Here is a 25,306-nt window from a genome sequence, read left to right on the forward strand (position 1 = left end):
AGGAGGGACCGGTGCACTTCAACAAATAGATGGCATCATGTGAAAAGAACTTCATGGTGCAAATTTTGAAGCAAGAACTTAAGACATTGGGCAGAAGGTTAAGGCTTGGGCAAAAGTTGGTCTTCCAAATGGACAAGGACCCCAACGTACAGTCAAATTAGTGACAAAATGGGTCAAGTAATACAAAGTCAGTGTTTTAGTGTCCATCACAAAGCCCTGGTGTTGCCCTATAATGGCAATGCTACCAAATATTCAGGAAATGTATGTACACTTTTCAGCTTGCAGAAGGTTAATTAAAAAAAATCTTCTCATTATTCTGTTAAATAGAACATTTTCTGGTAATCCTAAATTAACTTTTTACACATGATGTAAAAATGTTCGTCTATGTACCACGACACAGATGCATTTGTGTGAACTTTCATTCATAGCTCTGCACCACAGTGAACCTTTATGAAATGTGTATTAAGAAACACACCAAATAGACCTTGTAGATACATCGATGATCAATGCAGATATAAACACCTGCTATTCTGACCAAGACTGTTGAAAAAAAGTCTACAACGCAATGCTGTAATGAGAAAGTTTAAAACATTTTGTAAAATTTAAATGCATGTGAATAGATGTCAAAAGTAATGTTCCTGAAGGTAAATATCTTATCTCTCTTTGGGTTATCTCAGTGCAGGTCTTCTAATACTGTATGTTTTGTTACACTACCTTTTCCTGTAAAAAAGTCTTCGGAGAATATATTTTCCTTAATCATCTACATAGATGTAGCAAAAACTCTGACTTTTGAGGTGTTGAGAGCTGGACAGAGAGATGGACCTGATGACAAAGCTGCTAACCAGCCAACACGGTTTTTTGTTTTTATTTACCAAAATCTTCTTTAATCTTTCAGCAAAAATAATCTTTAGATTGCTTACAACTCCAAAGAATTCTGATGGAGCTTCAACGCCTGTGCCGAGATGAGGCTAGTAGGGATATTTGGCTTTCAGGTGAAATCACAGGTTGAACCTACAATGCACTATAACCTCTACAGGTGAACTTAATGTGACCTTTTAAATGCTCATGTCCAGCTGTTCAATGTTTCAGTACTTTTTGCACAATTTGCTGTTCTCCAACAAGGAGCTTAACTGCAAATTTCACAACAGGAGTTTGATCCGTGAATCGACCAACAGACCAATTGTTGGTTTATAAAGTTCTCATCATGCTGCTCACATTTTTAACATCATTACACCGAACACCTGATCCACCAAAACGAGGCTTCAAACAGGATCTTCTCAGACAGAAGTGGCCACTGAGGATAGTGTGTCATCAGCAGGTAGCAACAGAGATACAGAAATGCAGCAGACAGCAAGTCGACTTCTGAACACATTATTGTCAAACTGTAATTGATGCTCAATGGCACGACACCTTCTTGACATTTATTGTTGTGGTATACCAACCACTGTTGTTGGCTTTTGTTTCAATAGTTTGAGATGAGGAAATCACCATTGCATGCTTAAATGCTACTTAAATGCCCTACTTTGATACATTTTCAAAGTAGCGTTAACTTTTTACATTTTCCATAAATTTCACTCCAAAACCAAAAATCCTGAACTTTATGTGAGTAGTTTATGTATGTCTACCACGAGTTATCTTTCCAGAAGAAAAGAGCATTTAATAAAGTTAAATCTTTATCAGCTAAAGAAAATCAGAACTTTCATTCTTCAACCTTTAAAAATTCCTTGGAAAGCTTTCCTTGACGTTTATCCCTAGTTGGTTAATCATTATTTTGAATGCTAATGGTTCATTATAGATTCTTTAGTGACTAGATGCAATTTAATTATACAATTTAAAATAGAAGTGTTAATATTGTAATAAAACGTTCATTTTTTCCCTATTTTGTGAGGTTTGCATTTAGGCCCCCTGATGAGAATTTACCCTTCAGCCAGATTTAAGAGCTTCGACACTGATAAATATATGATTCAATGAGACTGATGTGGTTTTTAATAAATAGTGATGCTATTGCATGCAAGCTTTAGTAGTGAGACATTCATCTCCATCTCCATTTCCCTAAAAATGTTACATATTGTTGTGATTTGAGCATTTGTGATTTTGCTGAATGGATCAGACACAAATGTGAACAGCCCACACATAAGACTGTTTTATTATTCCATACTGCAATAAAAAAGTATGACTCCAGCAGATCCTTTTCATATATTATAATACAGATGCAGAATTGAAAGTTTATTCTTTTAACAGCCTAGTATTTTACAAGAAATAGATAACTAGTTGGAACTTTTGAACATGTCCTTAAAACAGGACATAAGTGGGCACGAATCCTTGGGCTCTACTTTGCCGTTAATATCCACGAACAACCAGCTGAAAAAGATACAGGAGAGGGTAGGGTAATGGAGGAGAAGTGAGGACTTTCAATAAATAAAACAAAAGCAATGAATATAATTTCTTTATCCTTTACCATGCTATCCCACCCATATATCCACACTCAAAATAAAATCCACATACAATTGAGGCCAAATCTGTTTCAGTGGGTTTTTGCAGGAAGTGTTTCTAGATCAAACGGCTGAAGCCAAAAGGGATCAACATCTCTGAAGACTTTGCTGATTTCGCCAGGAAGATGCTTCATTCACCAGTTGCTCCTGCTACAGGTCAGTTTACAACTGTAATGGAAGTGATGATTGATGGGGAAAAATATATTTGGTGAAACTCTAGAGGGCTGGGGTTTGGGTTAAACAGCTGCTGTTCAAACTGGATATAGTCATTGGGATTTGCTTGGCTGCAGTCCCTTAAAAGTCCTCCAAAGTCTCGATTTCTCCCATATTCAATCTCTCAGATGATGCATTCACGGAAAAACCTAATTTAAAAATAAAGAAAAGAACTTTAGTACACAGCGGAAATAAAACGTTTGCTTTTTTATTTAACAGCTGGATGTTTGAGCTCACCTAAAAGGCTCGGGTCTGCTCGAACCATCTTCTGCTTCTTTTTCTTCTTTCCTGAGGTGACCATCTCAAATCGTTGCTGCTGGCTGCTGCTCATATGGTTGGACTGGTAGATTGCTGAAGATCCCGTTCCACCCCACACGGACTCCTTAAACAGAAACAGGGAACAGAAGACTCATGAAAACTATTTACTTACAATCATAACCCCTAAGTTTTACAGAGGGAACTCGATGCCTTTGTTTCATTTGATCAGCCAAACTTCTGCCTTTTCCACTTGCTTGAATGCTGCTGCTCTACCTCTGTTTTCATACCTGCTACTTGCTCCGCTTTATACTAGGGGTGCACCGATTGATAGGCTGGCCAATCGATCGGATCCGATTTCCAAACCTTTGGGTGATCGGCCGATACATACATTTAAAACCGATCTTATCTACCACTGCAAAGATCTGAAAATCAACCACTGTCCCCTTTTGCTCTGCCGTGAGAAAGGGCTGACTGACAGACTTGTCCACTAGGTCACATCTGCGCGTGCACGATTCACAACATAAGATTGGAACATTGAAGGTGTGTTGAAACCTTATAACACTTTACCGTGTCTGTTAAGAAGAAAATCGATAGGGGACAAAATCGGAAGCGGACGTGGACCTGGAGAAGGCATTGGATTACGTCCCTCGTAGTGCCCTGTGGGGGGTGCTCCAGGAATATGGAGTCAGGGGCCCTTTATTAGGGGCCATCCGGTCTCTGTAGAAGCGGAGCAGGAGCTTTGTCCCATGTTGGACTCCGGCAGGGCTGCCCTTTGTCACCGGTCCTGTTCATAACTTTTATGGACAGGATTTCTAGACGCAGCCAAGGACCGGAGGGATTCTGGTTTGGGGATCAGTCGATTTCGTCTCTTCTTTTTGCAGATGACGTGGTCCTGCTGGCCCCCTCTAGCCAAGACCTACAGCATGCGCTGGGGCGGTTCGCAGCCGAGTGTGAAGCTGCTGGGATGAAGATCAGCTCCTCCAAGTCAGAGGCCATGATACTCGACTGAAAAAGGGTGGCTTGTCCTCTTCAGGTTGGAGGGGAGTTCCTGCCTCAAGTGGAGGAGTTTAAGTATCTCGGGGTCTTGTTCACGAGTGAGGGAAGAATGGAGCGGGAGATCGACAGACGGATCGGTGCGGCTGCCACAGTAATGGGGACGCTGTGCCGGTCCGTTGTGGTGAAGAGAGAGCTGAGCCGAAAAGCGAAGCTCTCGATTTACCGGTCGGTCTACGTTCCTACCCTCACCTATGGCCATGAACTTTGGGTTATGACAGAAAGAACGAGATCCCGGATACAAGCGGCTGAAATGAGCATCCTATCCTCTGTAGGATGGCCGAGCTCAGAGTAGAGCCGCTGCTCCTCCACATCAAGAGGAGCCAGTTGAGGTGGCTCGGGCATCTATATGCCTCCTGGACGCCTCCTTTCCAGGCACGTCCCACCGGGAGGAGGCCCAGGACACGCTGGAGGGACTATGTCTCTCGGCTGGCCTGGGAATGCCTTGGGCGCCCCCCAAAGGAGCTGGAGGAGGTGTCTGGGGAGAGAGACGTCTGGGTGTCTCTACTGAGTCTGCTGCTCTCGCGACCCGGTCCCGAATGAAGCGGAAGACGAGTACGGAGTACGCAGTCTGAGCTTTGCACGAACAAGTCCGACAGACGTCCGCTTTCAAGGAGTCAAGTAGGCTACGTCCGACTATGTTTTGCCCTTAATTCATAAGCCAATGAAACCAAAACAAAGCTCTCTTAAAAAAAACGACCACTGAAGGGCTCAGCCCATCGACGAATTGTCGATAAATTCATCCAATCGTCCAACCTTGCGTTGTACTGAAATCATACCTGATCAGCTGCATGTTGCTTAGCAACGCTGCTACTGGCATGTTGTGCTCTATGACAAGCACTTAAGAGCATTTCGTCTCCTTTGGCTTGCAGCATGCATTCGGCAACATCGTTGCAAAATCATAAATAGAGCGTCGCAAAATTTGTGTTAAATTAGCTGTTCTTGACACAGTGATATTGCAGCTGTAATAACGACACAAATATGCAGAACAGAGGTGCTGCATTCTTGTTTTCTTCCATTTCCGGGTCTGTGCTGTGTCCCGCCCCCGTCATTTCTGTCCAGTGGGCACAATGATCGTCACCTGCGTGGCTTTGTTTACAAGTTATGGATTACTTGCAAAAAGAACAATGTGAAAGCGAATCGCACCAAATGAAAAAAATAAAGTCTGCTTGCAAACCAAAGGACATTCCTGGTGTGAATACACCCTAAATAAGTCCTGCATCAATTATAAAAACACAGCTACTTACTTAATAACAAACTTTTACATTTTACAGTATATTTATATTAAGCTTATATAATGGTTAATGATGGGTTTAAGAGAAACTCTGCCTTGATGGAGTTAATATTTAATTTAATTTAAATTTCTTGTAGAATCTTAGTTTTCTCATTACCATAAAAAAAATTCTTAAACCAAACACAGATGTTTTAGTTTGAAATATTTCCAGCTGAAAGCCTCGATAAGTAAATTCTTCTGTAACAAACAGAAGGCGTCTCATTTTGACCTGATTCCAAGACGATTTGTCTGGAACTTCAAGACTAAACATGAGGTGAAACCTTTGGGTTCCTAAACCTTTAACTAACAAATATAAGTTTGGGCTTTCTTACTTGCTGCTGCTGCTTGGCTTGCTGTTGGTTCGGCAGCGCCTGCTTCAGTTGGTTAGCGTTCTGTTTGGCACGACGTTCCAGGAACTGTTTGGCAAAGTCCTGGGATTCTGGAGTGTCCCCCAAATAGGCCCTGATGTAGTCATGCACTTCGTAAGGAGAGTCCACTTCCTTCAGGAAGGATGCAAACGTAGGAACTAGCAGGAAGACAAATGGAGAATTACTTGTGACTCAGGCAGCTAGGAGACGTGCATCATTAGGTGTGGGTAGAGCTACTTTGTGAAATACTTCAGGATTTACCATCCAGATTGTTGGCTGTGTTGAGCGTGTGCAGGGTTTGCTCACACCACTGCATAAATGTGTCCTGCTGGCTCTTACTGACACCCTGGAACAACTTTAGCAGCTTTTCCTCCTCGTCAACCTTCTTACTGGTTCGCCCACTTAAAGAGTTACTTCATGTGGAAGACAAAAGAACTTAGTAAGAAGTGTGTATTACTCATATCTTCCAAATAAGTCATGTTTTAACATCACAAGCTCTGACTAAGACAATGTTTTAATTTGGCATCCTAAACAAACACCTGAGGTTGGCGTTGCCTTTGTTGTTCTTCTGGGTGTTGCCTTTTTTGGTCTGGGGGGGTTGTTGGACCGCCTCCTTCACGGCCTCGTCCCAGAAGCCCATGTTTGAGTTGTGGGTGTCACCCCAAATACTGCTGGAGTCTGAGCCCCAGTTAGTGCTGGTGTTAACAGACCCCCAAACTGAGTTACTCAGCGATGTCTGTGAGGAGAAGCAGAGTGTGTAGAAGAAGAAGAATCTATAGAGGAAGTGGTTAACTAATACAATCCTAATTGCTAAATGTGGCTACATGAGTGTGATCTTTGAGATATTTTTGGACATCTAATTAACATTTTGCAATAATAATAATTGCCTCAGTGTTTATACTTAAACGAGTGCTACTGCTACAAACATGGCAATATGGACCAGGTATAAACCAGGTGTGAGGCAATAAACTTCAGACTATTTTAATCTGTAGGACGAAATTACTGAGAAATCTAATTTACCATAAAGGCTGCTTCATGGTTAGAAACTAATTGATGGGTGTAGTGTCAACAGTCTCTCTATGCAGTGGGGCCAAAAAAGTATTTAGTCAGCCACTGATGGTGCAAGTTCTCCTACTTAGAAAAATGAGAGAGGCATGTAATTTTCATCATAGGTAAACTTCAACTATGAGAGTTGAAATCTAGGAAATGACATTGTGGAATTGTTAAAGAATTTATTTGTGAATTATGGTGGAAAATAATTATTCGTCACCCACAAAAAAGCAAGATGTCTGGTCGTCACAGACCTGTAACTTCTTTAAGAAGCTCTTCTGTCTTCCACTCGTCCCCGTATTAATGGTACCCGTTTGAATCCGTTATATGTATAAAAGAGTCCACAGCCTCAAACAGTTAAGACTCTTAAACTCAACCATGGTCAAGACCAAAGAGCTGTTGAAGGACACCAGGAAGAAAATAGACCTGCACCAGGCTGGGAGAAGTGAATCTACAATAATAGCCAAGCAGGTTGGTGTGAATAAATCAACTGTGGGAGCAATTGTAAGAAAATGGAAGAAGACATACAAGACCATTGATGATCTCCTTCGATCTGGGGCCCCACGCAGGATTTCATTTCACAGGTTCATAATAATTCTGACAACAGTGAGCAAAAATCTCAGAACTACACAAAGGGACCTGATAAATGACCTACAGAGAGCTGGGACCAAAGTAACAAAGGCTACCATCAGTAACACACTACGCCGAGAGGGACTCAAATCCTGCAGTGCCAGGCATGTTCCCCTGCTTAAGCCAGTAGATGTCCAGGCCGGTCTAACGTTTGCCAGAGAGCATATGGATGATCCAGAAGAGGATTGGGAGATCGTCATGTGGTCAGATGAAACCAAAATAGAACTTTTTGGCACAAACCCAACTTGTCATGTTTGGAGGAAGAAGAATGAAGAGTTGCATCCCAAGAACACCATGCCTACTGTGAAGCATGGGGGTGGAAACATCATGTATGGGGCTGTTTTTCTGCAAAGAGTACAGGATGACTAATCCGTATTAAGGGAAGAATGAACGGGGTCATGTATTGTAAGATTTTAAGCCAAAACCTCCTTCCATCAGTGAGAGCGTTGAAGATGGGACATGGCTGGGTGTTCCAGCACGACAATGATCCCAAACACACCGCTCAGGCAACAAAGGAGTGGCTCCATAAAAACCATTGCAAGGTCCTGGAGTGGCCTAGCCAGTCTCCAGACCTCAACCCCATAGAAAATTTGTGGAGGGAGTTGAGAGTCCGTTGCCCGGCAACAGCCCTAAAACATCACTGTTCTAGAGATCTGCATGGAGGAATGAGACAAAATACCAACTACAGTGCATGCAAACCTGGTGAAGACTTACAGGAAACGTTTGACCTCCGTCATTGGCAACAAAGGTTATGCTAGAAAGTATTGAATTTTTGATTAAACTTTTGTTATTGACCAAATACTTATTTTCCACCATAATTTACAGATAAATTCTTTAACAATCCTAAATAGTGATTTCTTGGAATTGTTTTGCCTCTCATAGTTGAAGTTTGCCTATGATGAAAATTACATGCCTCTCTCATCTTTCTAAGTAGGAGAACTTGCACCATCAGTGGCTGACTAAATACTTTTTGGCCCCACTGTATATGACAATTAGTTGTAGTTTTAGTAAATAAACAGCCTAGTATAATCAACCATGTTACTTACAGTTTTATTTTGAGGTCGGGTCTGTTGGCTGACAGCTGGATGTTGTTGATGCGTCGGATCCTTCCGTTGCTTCATCTGCTGGGCCTCCTCCCTCTGAATCTCCAGCAAAGACTTCGTAATAACGGGCTGTTTGGACACGTTACCCCAACTGGAGAGCTTGGCATGTGACTGCTGAGTTTGTTGCAGCGCTTGCTGTTGCTGCTGCTTTAGGAGCTCTTGGTGCTGACGTCGCTGCCGTAAGGGTGAGAAGACCACAGCGGTGTTTTTGGTATGGATGGGCCACACATGAAATAAATGTATAACTCAAGAAATCGAATATATTTTACTGAAACATACAAAATAAATAGAATTGTAGAAAACTAGGAAAAAACAGTAACAAAATATTTTATACAAACATAACGAGTCTTATAATTTGCTTCTATATTCTTCTCTTCAGCTGCTAGTACTTCTGCTGCATTTTTACAACCAAACCAAGAAGCCAAATTCTCTCAGATTACACAAATACATACCGGCCACATAAAATAAACATTATCACACATTCTCTGCACTGAATTCTGTCTCTGACAATAATAAAACCCTTAAATGTTAAATAAGGCTCCACAATACATCCCAAATTTATTGTTAATGCATTTTAATCCAGTGCCCTACCACCTTTCTTTAGCTGTATTTTATCACACTGAGCTGCCAATAAATAATCCCTCTGACTGGAAAAACCAAAACAACAGTGTGTTTTCAGAGAACGTAATCCGAAGGTGACATTGATTTCAAGTTAAATAAATTGTAGAAAACGATAAAGAGTTAAACTGTTACATAATTAGAAATAGTTCTTACCTCCTCCCGTGCCTGTCGTTCTCTCTCCTCCTCTAGCTTCTGGATCTCGGCCAATGACAAGGCATTTTGTGTGTGGTTGTGATTGGCTGACTGCTGTCCCCATTTAGAAGACGATGGAAGCTGAAAACCAGGACAAGAGGTATTCTCAACTTTAAGTCCATTTTAATCTGTTTTTAACACCTACCGGTGGTTGTGAGGCTTTACCTTCATTTGTGCAAGCTGCTGCTGTTGCAGCTGCTGTTGCTGCAGTCTTCTGAGGGCCTCTTGTTGTTGCTGTCTCTGTCTCTGCAGCTCCTGTTGTCTTTGGGCCTCCTGCTCTCTTCTTTTTTGCTCCTCCTGTTGCTGTGCAAGAACTGCAGCAGCAGCAGCCTCCTCCTCTAGTCGCCTCTTCTCCTCCTCGTGTCTCCTCAACACTTCTAGTTCTTCTTGCTTTCGACGCTCCTCCTCCTGGTGAAGAAGAGAGTACTGCCTTTATTTAAGTCTTTTGTGGAAATAAATAGGTCGTTTTTTTAGTTGCTTACCTGTTGGCGAAGAAACTCTTCCCGTTTCTTTTTCTCCTCCTCTTCCCTCCGCCTTTCCTCCAATCTTCGGAGAGCTTCCTCCTGTGCTTTCCTCTCCTCCTCCTCTTTTTGCCTGCGTTGTGCCTCCTCTTGTTCCCTTTGTAGCCTCAGGGCTTCTTCCTAAAGATCCAATATTAAGTCAGCGCTATTAAAAACGTACTCAAAGTCTTTACCAAGTTTAAACTGACAGTGTTCAATTGCTCTACCTGTTTCTGTCGAGCCAGCTCTTCTTCTTTCAATCGTTTCCTTTCCTCCTCCTGTCGAGCCCTGAGTGCCTCTTCCAAGCGTTTTCTTTCTTCTTCCTCCCGTTTCGCTCTTACCTCTGCCTCCCGTCTTTCCAGCTCCATCTATTAGCAAAACAAGTTGAAGTTGAACCTCATATAGTTAAACAGAAATTAAACATCTACATAAGCAAAGCCCAATCAAAAATGTGATTATATCCTTGGTTATCAGATTGCAGGCAGATCTGTTCTGATTTTCCTGACCATTAGTGGCTACGCATCTATATCTCGAATTAGGGTTCTGTATGTCCACATTTCTTTTGCAATGCATTCATTGAGCCTCCTTTACTAAAACTGGTAAAGGTCTGATCACAGAAACGATCATATGACAAGCTGCATGTGCTATTTAAGAAACTGCATGTGTACTGTCCAATTCAAATGTACAGACAGTTAAGTGTTAGTAAATGGTGCTGCTGGACACAATCGTCACATATCAAATTTACTCAAAGGTTTGATGGCCTAGCCTAGAGAATTCACAACATGGATTAATGGACTAAGGTGAAAAGGAGCGTTTCTCTTGGATTTTAAAGTGAGTCTCCGACAGTAAACGGATGCATAAACCTGCGACACAGTTCCTCACAATAACTATGTAATGTCTCGGTGTTTAAAAACAACACTTGTTTTTTAAAGTACAAATATTTAACAGTCACAATTTAGAGATGCAGGATGAGGTCCTGCCTCTCTCTGACAGCTCTCAGAGAGCTGCATCAGTTCATCTGGCAGCAGAGCACCAGTTTAAGTCTAAATGTCCAACTGCAAAATTATGCAGAGGCTGAAATGTCACACACTCTCTTGGCCATGAACCACTGACTTGGTGCAGCTGATCCAGTCTCCCATGAGGATGTGTTTCACAGTGTGTGAATGCATGGGTCTCCAATAACCCAATGAAAGGAAGTGAAAAAGCACAAAAAACCCAAGTGTGGAGAGCGCCTGCTCCATTATGGTTTTGCACGTCCCTCTTTTAAATGTGCTTCTAACATTTGGATAAACTCCCCAATGACATGCTAAAAGGAAACAGTCTTCACAGTCAACCATTAGTCTTGAGAAAACAAATTAATAAAAAATCTGTTCAGCCCATGAAATGCTTGCTCCTCTGCGCATCCACACACAAACTGAAATCTTACGCCAGTCCAGATTTCTGCAGTATTGCTTTACATGTCTGGCTTTCAGCCTCGTCTCCAATTCATCCCAAAGGTGTCCTATCGGGTTGAGGTCAGGACTCAGGTCAGTCAAGCTCATCCACACCAGACTCTCTCTTTAATTTCTTTATGGACCTTGCTTTGTGCACTGGTGTACAGTCATGCTGGAAGAGGAACGGGCCATCTCCAAACTGTTCCCACAAAGATGGGAACATGGAATAGTCCAAAATCTCTTGGTATGCTGACGCTGAGTTCCTTTCACTGGAACTAAGGGGCCACAGCATAACCCCTCCTCCACCAAACTTTATACTTGGCACAATACTGTCAGACAAGTACTGCGAAACCCAGACTCGTCCATCAGATTGCCAGATGGAGAAGTGCGATTCGTCACTCCAGAGAGCACTCCTCCACTACTCTAGAGTAAAGTAGTGGTGGGCTTTACACACTGCATTCAACGCTTTGCATTGCACTTGGTGATGTATGGCTTGGATGCAGCTGCTTGGCCATGGAAACCTATTCCATGAAGCTCTCTACGCACTGCTCTTGAGCTCATCTGAAGGCCACATGAAATTTGGAGGTCTGTAGCGACTGATTCTGCAGAGAGTTGGCGACCTCTGTTCATTATGAGCGGCATCCGCTGCCCCTGCTCTATCAGTTTTTGTGGCCCACTGCTTTGTGGCTGAGTTGCTATTTCTATGTTTTGACACAGGAGGCAAGTTTCACATTGCTGGTTCAGTCCAGGGATCGGTAAAAGTGACAAAATTCACACCTTTAGTTGGCCTGGTTTGCTTCCCCACAGACATTTTTTAGACCGGATCACACAAAGTTTTGCAGTTGCATGCAGCTGATGGTTTTGGGGGCAGTATTGCGCTGATCGAGAAGGAAAAAAGGATCAAGAAGAAAGTCCGGCTCATCTGGGTTGCTGCTGCTTCTTTGGTTTTCGAAACTAGTTATGCGCCTGCACCTCTTCACTACTCAACGTAGCCTCTCAAGACTTTTTTAAACTGTTTCATCTTCGGATTCACGCTTTTAATTTGTTTTTCCTCTACTACTACTTCTTCAAAGGCGCTGCTCTTACGTTAGATCCTCTCTTCCTGTTTTTGGTGCATGCATTGAATGGAATGGGTTCCCACTGGTGTGATCCGATCCAGAAGCCGGACTCTGGCACGACAAAATGTTCCAAAGGTTTGGTGTCAAAGCACTGTTATTTACATTTGTTGGTGCCTTAATAGCAAAATTATCTACACATATGTATATGTGCAGGAAAAATACATTTGAAATATGTTGCCTAAAGATGCTCGCTAAACTCAGGTATGTATGCAATTACCAGGAAGTAAGGATTATTATTTTATATTCCAAACTAGTGCATCTCGGGGAAAAACTGGTTGTCCTAACTTCAACAGCAAGGCATCTTCGATTGCCAGAAAGGACAAGGAAAGTTTGGTAGGGTAAGGTGATGCTTACCTTTGCAGACCTTGCCTTCTCAAACTGTTGCATCTGCTCAATAGTTGGAGCTTGTGCCACTGAGTCTATAGGCAAATCCCACACACTGCTGCCTTCCCATGCTGTGTTTAAGTAATAAAATAAGATTTATATAACAGGGTTGTTGGTTCAATAGCAAACATTGCTGAACACAGAAGGCAGAAACTCACTGCTTGTAGCAGCTTGTTGGAGGTTTGGTGTGCAGCTAGCCTGAGACGATGGATTCTGCATTTCCCACACAGAACCCGAGTCGGGTACTGACAGGGACCGGGTAACAGGAGGTAGAAGACTCTCAGAAGCACTAGAACAACAAAGACAATGAAAACAAAAATGAATTCAACACTTCACTGAAAATGCTGCCAGATATGATGCAAATAGAGCTGCACATCATATCGAACCGCAGCTGTCATCTTAATGTCGAAGTTTGCATTATTGCAACTGCAAAAGACTGCTTGGATGCAATACTTAGCAGGCTATAATATTCAGGTGTCATGCCTTAGTGAGCAAGATCAGAAAGCCCGGGAGCATGGTGAGAACACTGATGATTGAAACGACAGGAAGTGATGAGGAAAATTTCCCATAATCTATATTATCATCACAATATTCAACAACAATATAGCAGTCATGTTTTCACGCGGACCTATTTGACAACTGAAGAACTTTGAACGCAAGTTAAATGTAGATTTAGAAGAAGGGAATGAAAACGTCTCCAACCTTATCTTCAGAGCCTGGTATTGCTGCAGAAGCATGTTGATCTGCTGTTGGTGCTGCTGCTGTTGTTGGACAGGAGCCGAGTTAAGAACTAAAGTTTTCTGCTGGGCCAACGCCTGGGCATATTGCTGCCTGTTCAAGGACATAACAATTGGTAAATAGAGGAAGTTAGAGGAAACAATAAGGATGGTAAAAGACTCAAATCATGTTGGGTTAGTAAGACACAAGTTTCATTTGACTTGAGCAGCATAGAGTTTGGAAGCAGGACCTTCTGTTTATAATGTAAGACAGACATGTCTTCTGATCTATTATATTTACTACTATTAGCAATTAATCAATTTTACTAAGATTTAGTCAAGAGACTGGGAACCCCATCTGTTAACACACCGGTCTGTTTAAGTGCATAATACAGATGTTTGTGTAAAGAATAATAGGGCTGCAGAGCGAGCTGTGGGACAGAGCTGTGGGGTTTCTCTTTGGACTGGTTAGATACCTGAGGAGGTATTGATATTGCAGCTGCTGCAGCTGATAAAGGTTGAGAGCAGTGAGCTCCTGCTGCCTCTTTAACCTCTCTTGGTCACCATCAGCCTGCAACATAGAGAAGGATAAAATAAGAAGCTATCACTTCAGTATTAAAGAGATAGATAGAAGCAAAGAATGTAAAAATGTAATGTGTTTTAAATTTCTAACATTAATATTAAAAGTACAGGAATTATTTCATAGTCTTAAAATAAGAAAATATAACCAAATATTTTATCTTATGGCACAAAAAGAAATTCAAAACGATGCCTATGCAAAAACTTTAAATTGGGTGGACTATAACGCCATCTACAGGTCACAGCCTGGTACTAATAAAAACAAATCAAATCAAAACCTGAAAAGCCTAGACAAAGTTCAAGCAGTTTAAAGTGGTTTAACTTTAGAGACTCACCACAGAGCCACATAATTAGGTTCCTGAAAATTCCCCTTCCCCAACCGGCTCTACTTTCTGTTTGTTCTATATTTCAATAAGATATTATGACACATGTAAGCAATGAATACAAGATTGCTACATGTTCCCACATTTATAAGATACTATCAGCCCATTATACATTTATAAAAGGCAGATCAACTACAGAGGGTATTCATATTGATCTGCATTATTTAAAAAAATTATAGAAACTGTTCAGGTGAAATCAAATGTGGCTAAGAATAGCTGGTACTGTGAAAAGGTCAAAGAACATTTGTGAACAAAGCAGCAAATACTGCTTGATGACAAGTCAAGTACATCTAAATTTAGCTACTAGGTAGATAATAAAAATAACCATCTCAGCTTGAAAAACAGCTCATTTAATACCTTCTTGCCTGGCTTGCTCCGCCCCAGACTTGAAGTGATCACTTTCCAAATGTAGTAAAAAAAATTACTTGTATTTTGCAGGGGTTCTTACTTGTAGCGGCGGTGGTGCTGGGCCTGGAGTAAAGGGCACCCTGCCCCAAATCTTCATCATCTCTCCCAACGCTTGGAACACTTCATCACAGCCTCTTTTGACCAACAGAGACACGGTGAAGTAACCAGCTTGAAACCAGTCAGACATCTCGAGATTACTGAATGGACCTGAGGGTGTACGGGCAGTTCAGGGGTCTGAGAAACATTTTTAGGAAGAAAGTGACGTTGAAATATAGACCACACTGAGTTCCCTGCATTCTCACCCTGTATCTCCCCCTGTGGATCTTTGTAAAACCACTTGAGAGCAGCTTCGTGGGTAAGAGGCAGGCCTGCAGGCTTCGGCTTCTCTGAAGTCTTTGCTGCAAGTCTGTCATCATCTACCCCACTGTCTTGTAGGTATGCTACCATCTTTTCTGCCTCCTTAACAAGAATGGAAATGATATAATAATATAGCATTTTAAATCAGCCAAAAATGATGCCTAAAACTAGGGATGCACGGATTTAGGAATTTGGGCCAATATCGATACCCGATAATAATGCTCGGTAATGACCAATAAACAATATTTGCCGTTATTATATACATTACCATACCCTTCCAACACTGTGAAAAAACAACTTCACATTGCTTCTCTGCTCCAGTTGAACACCCCACAATCCTGTGCTGCATAACTAAAGCCAGTGTAAAACAAAACAAAAAAAACAAACAACTTACTTGCTCAAAGTGTTTGAGGCCCTCATCTTCATCAGTGTCATTTGTCACCGTGGTGGGTCTGCTTATAGGTGCTAGTATATTTGATGTGTAGGGTAAAGGATTGTTTATTGCCATAGCGACTTCTACAGGTTTTTGCTGTGATAGATGAACAGTGGATGATGGAGCAGAAACCTCTGCATGAAAGAAACAAAAACAGAAAATGTTAGTTTTGAGGTAATGCAAAAAGTTGCTTATTTTATAAGGGACACAAAGTCCCACCTGTTAAGGTGGTGGAAATGTGGGTCATGGAGTGTGACTCCAGCATGCTACTAGACTTTGGAACACGAAGCGGTGCTTTGCAGGGCTCTGGTGGGAGCTCCAGGGGTGGACGCCGTTCAGCTGGTCTTTCAGTCTCCTCTGTTCTGCTGGGCTGGTTTGGAGACAAATTCTGAGGAGCCGGCTGGGACTCTGAGACTGTTGAAGCCATGGCTGGAACAACAGACGGACCTTCTTCTGACACTCTAGCCAAATCTAAAACAAAGATGTACAACCTGATCACGTGGATAAAAACGTTTCCTATTTTAGACATTTGTACTTTTTTGCTTTGGTTCAAAAAAAGACAATAACGTTTAAAAACGGCTATTTTTGCTCAGACCAGTGGTGTTCAAAGTGGGGGCCACCAGGGGGGGAGCGAAGCTAATGCCGTTTGGGGAGTCATGGTATGGAAAGGTTTGGGACTACAAAAATCAGAACAGCCAAGACGGAAGGTGGAGAAGTTCGTTCTTTTTCTTTCAACAACAGAGTGGCTCTGTTGGCTTTATAAAGCTGGGTGTGTCGGCTTGCGTCAGCTAAATGAGCAGCTTTTTGTTCTCCCACACCTCGGTCCTTTAAAAATACTGGTTCATCTTTTATAATAAAAACAACAATTCAGACCCTCCTTAAATGTGATACTTTTTTTCCCCCAGAAAACAAAATGCAACGTTAGCAGATGGTGTTTGTTTTAAAGATGAAAAGAAACGAAATACTCAAATTCAGGTAGAAAAAAATACTATCTAATAGTATAGGAAACCAGATTTGCTGACGTGATTATATTGTGAAATGATAGTAAGGCAATAAAACACAAAAGACAATATTCACATACACATGGCTAAAATAAATTGCAATTACAATATACAGATAATTCACTTCAATTAAATTGTGGAATAAATACATTTCACGCTTATGTTCTGATTTTCTAGGTACACCAGTGTATGTAAAAGTAACAACCATCCATACTCAGATGATCATTCTTACTGACCTTTTCGATCAGGTTCTCTTTTGGCCTCTTTTTCTGTCTCTTTGGCCTCCCTGTGTAAAATATCTTCCTCCTCCAGACCCTCGTCACACTCTTCCAAGGGTCTGAAATCAAGCTCTGCTTCTTCTGGGATAGGTTCCTTTGACGCTTTCTGATGGCAAAAGAAGACATTTGTACAAAGATTGCCGCCAGCATCAGCCCAAAAACACACCAGGTCAGTGATGTTCTTATTCTAGTATGAAATGAGAGCATACCAATATTGAACTGCTCGTCTTTCCTTAACATGTCTTACCTTTAGAGAAAGAAAAGCTCCTGAAGAGTCAAACGTTCCTGCTTCTTCATCGGCATCCTCCAGACACCACTCTGGTAAGCTGTCTCGCTCATCCTCCAGGCTGCCACTACCTGACCTCCTGTAGCCACGCTCCTCTTCTCTTGCGTCAAACGGGAAGCGCCGACGTTGGTCCGGCTGTTCCCGCCACCCTGCTGACCGAGGCCCATCTAGGAAAAATGCAGTGAAAAACGATCACATGTTTGAACCAAAATATAGATGGTTGATTTTTTTTTTCCCTGTTCCATCTGCGTTTTGTAATCATGTAAATGCAACTGAACCCATTTATTCATAGCAAAGACCTCCATTAAAGGACAATGTGACCGACCACAGTACAAATAATTACTCAGGTACTGCCTGATGAAGAAATCCAAAACATTAATCAGTTAACCTTTAGTATTTTCAGTAATGGAGCCAACCCAAACAGATCAAGGACTTCATGTCAGAAGAAACCCACACAGGTCTCTTTTCTATGTGTTCACAGATAGTTCACAGAACTACGATACAAAAAAAAAAAACAACAAGAAAACCATTTTTACCAAGAGTTCTTGCGCAATTTATAGTAGGGACCGAAGCAACATCACACGGTGTGAGTGACGGAGCAGTCACTGTAAAATTATTTTAAAACAAAGACAAAATGATTATGGAGATAAAATTTTAAAAAGGGCTTTAGCATTTTTTTTATTAGCAATTAAAAAAAACTCCAGATAGAACGTAGAGCCTTACTTTAACTCTGATTTCTGAAAGGCTGCCAACATTTCCATGAAAAGACAGCGGTTAAAACAAAGCACCTCTGCTGTTGGGCCTTCCTGCTATATGTTGAAAGTCTTGCTCTCTTCTGCAGCATGAATAAACAACAGACATGTTGTAAAAAAAAAAAAGTTGTAGTAGTAAATGGTTTCCTACGTCTGCGCTTCCACCTCGCCAGTGCAGAAATTGCTAACTTAGAACCTTTTTCAATCAGCAACACCATTTTGTGTAAGTGTTGTTACTGCAACCTGGTAGGGCTCAGGGATGCTGCCTTTACTGATAGAGAAAAAAAAAAAAAATGGTCTAAAGGTTTCCAACCAGCCGATCATCAGTCAGGGCCAATACAGCTGAAAAACAGCCAGTTCAAGGCAGTAGTAGTAAAATGCACAGACTCTTTGGTTAAAGGCTATGAAAATAACGGAGCAGCTTACAGTCTATGTCACAAGTGAACTATTTAACCCAACAGTAAGCCCAGGGACATAACACAAACATGACATAAACCACCAATGCATTTATCAAAGAGGATTCATCCAAGATAAATGTATAGGTTTTGTGGTTCCTGCAGGGCCCACCTGGGCTTGGGGGGCACCACCGGTCATTGTCCCGACGAGAACCTGCCAGGTGCCAGCCCCCCTCATCATCCTCACCGTTCTGATCGTCACGGGAAGTACGCCAGTTCTCACTCTCTGACCGCGTGAACTCATGCTTCCTGGGTAGGCCTGTCCCACCGTCCTCGTAGGTGCCTCCTCTGGCTGTGATGGGAGTGAACGGGACCAGAGAAATTATATCTATTAAACTAGCATGATAAAGTTAGTACTAAAATCAATACGCAATAAAAACTACTCATAAAACCCCAGTTTCCAGTGAATTATTAGCTTTTCTGTGAAGCACACTTACTGTGATTGATCTGAAAATGACCAGGAGCAGCTTCTGATATGTTCAAAGAGAAAAACAAGGAGGTAAACCAGTTCAGTAACCAAAATAATCAGTCATGCATTAATTATTTGAGCTACAAATTGTGACACCAACCTGGGTCTTTTCGAACTGGCTTTTCAAATCTTCTATCTCCCCTGATGGAAAAAAAGTCATCACTAAAAAGGAGCAGATCAGTCAAAAACAAATCTCACTGAACATTGTATGCAGTCAAAACAATATCTGGTTTTGAAAACAAACACTTGATCCAATACCTTTCCTCCCAGCTTTGAGAGCGATGAATTTCCCTCCCTCCACGACCAAAACCTTCCACATCATCAAAACTTCTTTGGTAAAACCCTCCATCACCTCTTCCCCGCCCTAAAAAACAGAAGCACAAACATTAAGAGTCAAAAATTTTTTTCATTAATTGACCTTTCACTTTGAAATTCCAAATCATTACTAACAAAGTAATTCACCCTATTCCTGGTAATAATTAAAAAGGGATGGACTACAGATTTTGGCTGAATATTCAACTGCTTCTATACTGCCTACCAAATCAACTCAAACACTATATTTTAACTGAGTAGATAAATAAATTCCCAACATTAATTCCCTGTTACATTTAATTATATAGAACACACGCCATCTTTTAAATTAATTTATTCATCAAGGCAGAGAATATATGTAGTTCATTTCAGATTGAACGCCATGATCATGGCCTCGAATTTCCAGGAATCATCCGCTTATCTGCTTCATATGGTGGAAATTGAAGCATAGCACACTTTCTGCAAGGCTGAACTTTTTTATGAGTTGTCTAAACAATTAGGTTGATATTAATCACACTTAAATGTTTGTGTTGCCAAGACTGAGTAGACTGTGGCTACTCAAAATAGCCACAAGAGCTTGACTGTTGTGCAGATAGGGAGCACCCATCAAGTATGAAGTGAATGAAGCTGGTCTACCCCCACATTTCTAATTGGGTTCTGCACCACATCCTCAACTGCCTGAAACTGAACTGCACAGCTGGAGATGTCTAACCCCTGTTAACTGTGGCAAAAACCTCTGTGTTCAAAAGGAAGCTTAGTCCTTCAAGGCAAATCGATGAGTTTAAACAGCTGAGGTTGCAGGGTAAGCACATCAACAGCGTGGTACAGCCACACCCCATGTCTCAAAGTAGGGGAAAAACGGTGGGCTCTTTAAAGGAATCTTAACCATCTCTGCAGTCGTTTTCCCTCAGGAGCCCCACCCGATCACGAGCTCAACAAATAAAATATGCAACCTAAATCTGCTCCTGAAGTCACTTATTCCTCAGAAACTTAACACCAAAGTCTAAAGCCTTTGCTGAATTCTTACCTCTACCTCTAGACGTACTTCGGCCTCTGGGTACGCCAGCTACTGGCCCACCTCCTCGCCCTGTCAGCCGGAGTACAGCCGCACTGTTTACGGACATGGAAAAATTTCTCTGGAGATACAAGGGGTGGCGGGGTCAGTGAATCCTCCACCTTGATCCTTTGCTCATACTTTATACATGATAATAGAGTCTTGACAAAAGAAAGTTCTGTACACATTCTAAAAAAAAAATCTATTGACAAATATTTGAATTAACGACTAAATCTAAACAATTAATTTTTTACTCATAAATCTTTTTGAAAATAAATGTTTACATTTAATAAATACCACATAGATGTAAACAAAGATTTGCAGTCAAAGATATATTCTATATTATAATGAAATTTAGTTTATAAAGTGCCATCCGTAGCTTTACAAAACAAAAAAATGGTGTGTATTCAAAATGTCAAATATGGAGAGACTGAACCAGAAATAAACAACAATAGGCCTCAGTTAAGTCACGAGTGCAAATCCAAAAAAAAAAAAAAAACAGAATCTGTTTCTATTAAACCATTTAATTACAGTGTAATAACCGAGACTCTGCATTTATTCCACAAATTACTTGTATTTATTAATTCTATGCATTACTTGTGAGTTTGTCTGGTTTAAATGTTATGCATTTAGAAATGAACAGTCAAAAGTGACTAAAACGGGACCAAGTAAAACTTATCTGGTCAGCCACACGGTCTGCATGTTAACACGAGGCTTTACATCATTAATATAATCAAACAGGCATTTATTCTGAAAAACCTATTCAGCAGAAAACTTGGCAAACACAGAAATTCTGTAACTTTAACATTTTTAAGAAAATAAAACATGATTATTACAGTCGACGTCAACGATCATGTTGACTAGTTGTGGAAGTCCAATAGTCAACGGTCTCAAGTAGGTCTAGCTTAAATTATTTCTTACTGCTTTCTTACCTGTTCTTCCTCTGTAAAAGAGACAAGTGCCAAAGGTGGCAAGGGTTCTTCTTGCAATATGGGTAGAAACTCCTTATCATGTAGGTCTATAGGGATCTGGAAGACAGGAATACACATTGTGTTACAGCAAATCATGTTTCTAAAGGATTTAAATACACAAGAACTAAGGGGGATTTACATCTCATCTTGGAATTAACATTTTTATGCAAATCACTCATTTGGTAAATCAACACTGGCAGCTAAAGTTGTGAAACTACCCACCTTGTTGTCCTTTACATAAAGTGCTAACATTTCTTCTCTCCCATAGCGATAGTCTGCAAGTTTATACTTTGGCAATGCAGGTGAGAGTGGGGGAGATGTAACGGCATTGCTGCTTCCACCACCACTGCCGCCACCCCCTCCAGACAGGGCACGGAGCCTTGCAGAAAAAGAAAATGAAGTTAAGCAAAATGGTCAAGAAAACAAGAGACAGCGATCTACCTGATACAGATGTGGGCAAATCTGAACATGTATGGGAAAGCTGCAGAAGGTTCAAAAAGAAGAGTCATGTCAGAACACAAAAACCACGACTGTCATTGGATTCAATGATTTATGCCTGTTTATTTACCATTCAGGTCCAAAATTAAGTGTCTGGGTTTCTGCCATTTTTTCTTAGAGTTCTAGAAAACATGCAAAGAGAAAGAAGAGATTAACATTCAGTTTTCCCAAACAAGAACAAAGAATCCAATTTATTGTGTGGACAGTTTTGCTAAATACGGTTTCAGAAATAATTCTACAATTTTTTATTTGAATCGTGTTTATACATCTTATGCAACAGTTATAGCAGTTCTAAATACATTTCAACCATATTTTGATCATAAGCAATGAGTCTAATGATATATATATATTTTTACATTATTAAGAAATGTAACAGCTATTGTATCCAACCACAATTGCCTTGAACACATGGAAGTCAAATGAAACTTTGTTAATATCACAGAATAGGTAACAGTTTCCTTAAGAAATATCATTTTTTTTTAATTATATAATTGTGATGTTTTATGGTTTTAGTGCATTCCAGTTGTCTAAGATATATGACCCATCCTAAGAGGATATAAACAGTTTTAAGATTTCAATCTGCTAGTTTAGGAAGCCTCCCTGTGTGCAGTGCAAACCCGTCACCTGTAATTGATAACAGAGGTGCCCATATCTTTATAAAACAACTTTCTGTTCCACAATAAAAATAAAAAAAATCATGAACTAACAATATTCATGTATATTGCATAGGCTTCACAGCAAAGCACTGCGATGAAGGGGCTTCCTCAAATAGCACAAATGTTCAGAATGGATCTGCAACACCCTGTACAAGCCACGTGTAATTCCCCACTAAAAAATAAGTCATAAACCAACTCAAAATTAGTTAGAAACAGCTTTGGGAAGTCACCATTGGCTTTTGCTCATTTCCCAATGTTTACATAAATCAACTGCTTCGACGGAGTTTGCATGACATACTTGAACCTGTTTACTTTAAAATAACCCAAATCTGTAAGAAACTACTTCTATGAACATTGTGATCGTAGCGAAGCACCGTTGAAAACGGCTTGACGTTCGTGAGCAAAGTAAACGACCAATTTGTATTTTATAACTATTGGTTATGATACAAACTTCACCTTCCCTAAGCGAAAGTTATTTAGAGTTTGGGCATCAAGACCAACACAGCTGTTTAACATCAGATTGCGGTTAACCATAAATGGGAACGCTCGGTTTGAACCCTAAAAGTTGCTCTAATGGGTTAAGCAGAAATAGCCCTCACTTGCCAACTCTGCGTTAGCAGAAGTAGCAAGTTTATAACATTAACGTATCATGAAAACTTTATTTGACGTCGATCACATTGTGTTCTATTGATAGGAACTGACCGTACAATAATGTTTTAACTAATCTGACAGCGCACCTTAAGTTAAAGTCATCTTTAGCTACATGCTGTTACCTCACTGCATTTTCCCAAGTCACCTACACGAGAGTTGCCAGTTGTGTTAGCACGTTAGCTTACGGTGCTTTAGCTCAATTGTAGCTAAATATACATGTCATACAAAAATACTTACAGGTTTAGAGTTATTTATATCCTGTCTTTATATGTTTCATGTATTTCACATGACCACCACTTTACTAGAAATTGATAAATATTTAATCGTAGTAGCTAGCATACTGACTGATTAGCTAGTAGCTGCACGCGGCCTTCCCGAGGAGCCTGGAACCACAGCGATGTTTCTTTGCCTGGATACAACGGACTTAGCGCGACCTGAGGCGGACGCCGGCACACTCGAGATCGATGCTGCAAGGCCAAGTCAACATGGCAGCTTAAATAGCACCACCAGCCAGCACCCCGCAGTAAGAAAATGCCGCTTTCACATGGGACTTAACTCATATGTATAAATAGTCCCGGCTGGTGTATAAAACTTTGGCTGTCTTACCTCTGCTGGCTGTGACAGCTCGGGGTTTGTATGCGTGTTGTTGAGTGGCTCTCTCTCTTCGTTTTCCACAAGATGGCTGAGTCTGGGTCACATGACAACACACTTAAACCCGGACAGATTTGCTGACTTGCACAAAGTGGCAATGATTACTCTCAAAATGTATAATATTCAGATTAGAAAAAAACGTTGGAAAAAACGTCGTAAAGAAATAAAAATCACAGCAGTAAATTAATCTTCTTGGGCTGGGTTAAAATTATATGATAGGTTTGATAGGAATTCTTTAATAATGCTGGGGCTATTTAATTTATTAGTTTGGTCAAACTAATCAATGCAGAACATTAATAATAATGATATATATATATATATTCTTACTTTAATTGCATTTTTTAATTACAAACATTTCTAAAGACTTTTCATTCCAATAATGCTTTTTAGTAAACAAAAAATTTTTTTTATGTCTATTTTACATTCTTATCAATTTGATTGTATTGTATATAGGCTTACACCACTATTTTACATTTTATCTAAAATATGTTTATCTTTGTACTTCTATTTGTTCTAGTTATGTTGTGTGTTTATGTATTTTAGTGTCTTTCTATATGTATATTTGTTTATGTCTTAACTCACCAAATAATTGTTTTGTAAGTTCTTCCTCCTCTATAATGGTTTGATTTATTTTTAATTTTACTCAGTTTTTCAACTAGTGTGTTTTGTATATGATTTTCAGTTTTTAACGTGTTACAAATATCTGCTCCAAAAGTGCTCCAAAAATGAAGTTGGATTGTTTGACTGAATTTTATACTTCTTATACAAGAAACAAAATCATTTAACCAAAGACAAAATGTCTGGAAACAGTGCTGATTGTACAGTCTAATAATGGCTAAAGGAAGAACAAAGCTTCAACAAAGCTAATTTTTACCTTGTGGATGCAGCTGTCTGTCATCAGAAAATGTCCTCAGTGTTATGATTGGGATGAGTGACACTGTTAAGTATTTCTGGTATTTTTCTGATTCCTCCTGCCACTCACAGTGCAGACTGTGAGTAAACTGATCAAAATATTCTTGATCAGTTTACAGCAGAGAAGAAAAGTTTAATCGTTTTTTAAAATTTTACCAAATTATTTGATGGTTATTTCAATAATCGATTATTCACGATTAATCCGATTAATTGTTTCGTTCCTACAGGTAATCGAAACTAAAGCTGAATACCTCCTGCTAATTTCACTTTCTTTATATAGAACCAGGGAAATAATTTTCTTATTAGTCAACCTGTGATAGCTTCATGTGATAGCTCGTTAAATTAAGCTCAGTTTTGTTTCACCTGTCACTCACCTTACAGGTTATACCAGGAAAGGCCCTGCTATTGAAGCAAAGTATGTCAAACAGGTGTTAGCAGGCCCAGATGGCAGCAGCTGGAAGGACAGACCACATTACAGTCCCATTTTATGGAGTAACAGCAGTACAGAATTTGGTACGTGACTTTGTTTTCAGTTTCAAACAGTATCAAGTGAAAATCCAAACACAAACAAAACAGCTGCGTTTTGCAAGCTAACATACCAACAATTAGCTAATGTTTCTCTGTGAAATTTGTAAGTTTGAGATCTTTTGGTAATTCCACATATGCTTTGTTCAGGGCACGTAGGTATTTTTATGAGCCTTAATACTATGAGGTGCTGGGACCCACAGCCATGGAAACAACATTAAAACTCCGGTACAAACTTTTCTGGAGGGGGGGGGGGGGTTTGTGTTTTGTG

The 25,306-nt window shown here is 40.5% G+C and overlaps 1 protein-coding gene across 6 annotated transcripts; it reads right to left on the reverse strand.

Moving 5' to 3' along the window:
- Positions 1 to 2,119: 2,119 nt before the first annotated feature.
- Positions 2,120 to 23,655, reverse strand: gigyf2 (GRB10 interacting GYF protein 2). 6 transcript variants are annotated; one of them, XM_047368535.1, is made up of 30 exons: positions 23,554 to 23,655; positions 21,711 to 21,762; positions 21,365 to 21,521; positions 21,104 to 21,199; positions 20,145 to 20,253; positions 19,064 to 19,169; positions 18,906 to 18,946; positions 18,774 to 18,806; positions 18,449 to 18,628; positions 17,091 to 17,296; positions 16,802 to 16,949; positions 15,784 to 16,035; positions 15,526 to 15,698; positions 15,077 to 15,233; positions 14,815 to 14,981; positions 13,881 to 13,975; positions 13,391 to 13,519; positions 12,847 to 12,977; positions 12,659 to 12,759; positions 9,981 to 10,121; positions 9,736 to 9,894; positions 9,419 to 9,661; positions 9,215 to 9,334; positions 8,384 to 8,614; positions 6,197 to 6,393; positions 5,919 to 6,070; positions 5,622 to 5,815; positions 3,258 to 3,260; positions 2,943 to 3,087; positions 2,120 to 2,854 (listed from the first exon to the last, which is right to left on the reverse strand). In XM_047368535.1, exons 2-30 carry the CDS (start codon positions 21,746 to 21,748, stop codon positions 2,787 to 2,789), a joined length of 3,972 nt encoding a protein of 1,323 aa, XP_047224491.1. In that variant the 5' UTR covers positions 21,749 to 21,762; positions 23,554 to 23,655; the 3' UTR covers positions 2,120 to 2,786. The 6 variants fall into 6 exon arrangements, with proteins under 6 accessions (XP_047224491.1, XP_047224492.1, XP_047224487.1 ...); XM_047368536.1 differs by having other exon boundaries at positions 18,524 to 18,628; positions 18,906 to 18,967; XM_047368531.1 differs by having other exon boundaries at positions 18,906 to 18,967.
- Positions 23,656 to 25,306: the final 1,651 nt, after the last annotated feature.

This window comes from Girardinichthys multiradiatus, chromosome 6 (assembly GCF_021462225.1).
Source record: "Girardinichthys multiradiatus isolate DD_20200921_A chromosome 6, DD_fGirMul_XY1, whole genome shotgun sequence".
Lineage (NCBI taxonomy): Eukaryota > Metazoa > Chordata > Actinopteri > Cyprinodontiformes > Goodeidae > Girardinichthys > Girardinichthys multiradiatus.

Excerpts from the sequence above, each read along its gene's own strand:
- gigyf2 (XM_047368531.1), bottom strand. The coding sequence starts at position 21,748 with ATGGCAGAAACCCAGACACTTAATTTTGGACCTGAATG. Across the intron at positions 18,807-18,905 it reads GCCAGTTCGAAAAGACCCAG|AAGCTGCTCCTGGTCATTTT; the intron begins GTTGGTGTCACA and ends TGAACATATCAG. Across the intron at positions 13,976-14,814 it reads CAGCACCACCGCCGCTACAA|GCTGATGGTGACCAAGAGAG; the intron begins GTAAGAACCCCT and ends TCTATGTTGCAG.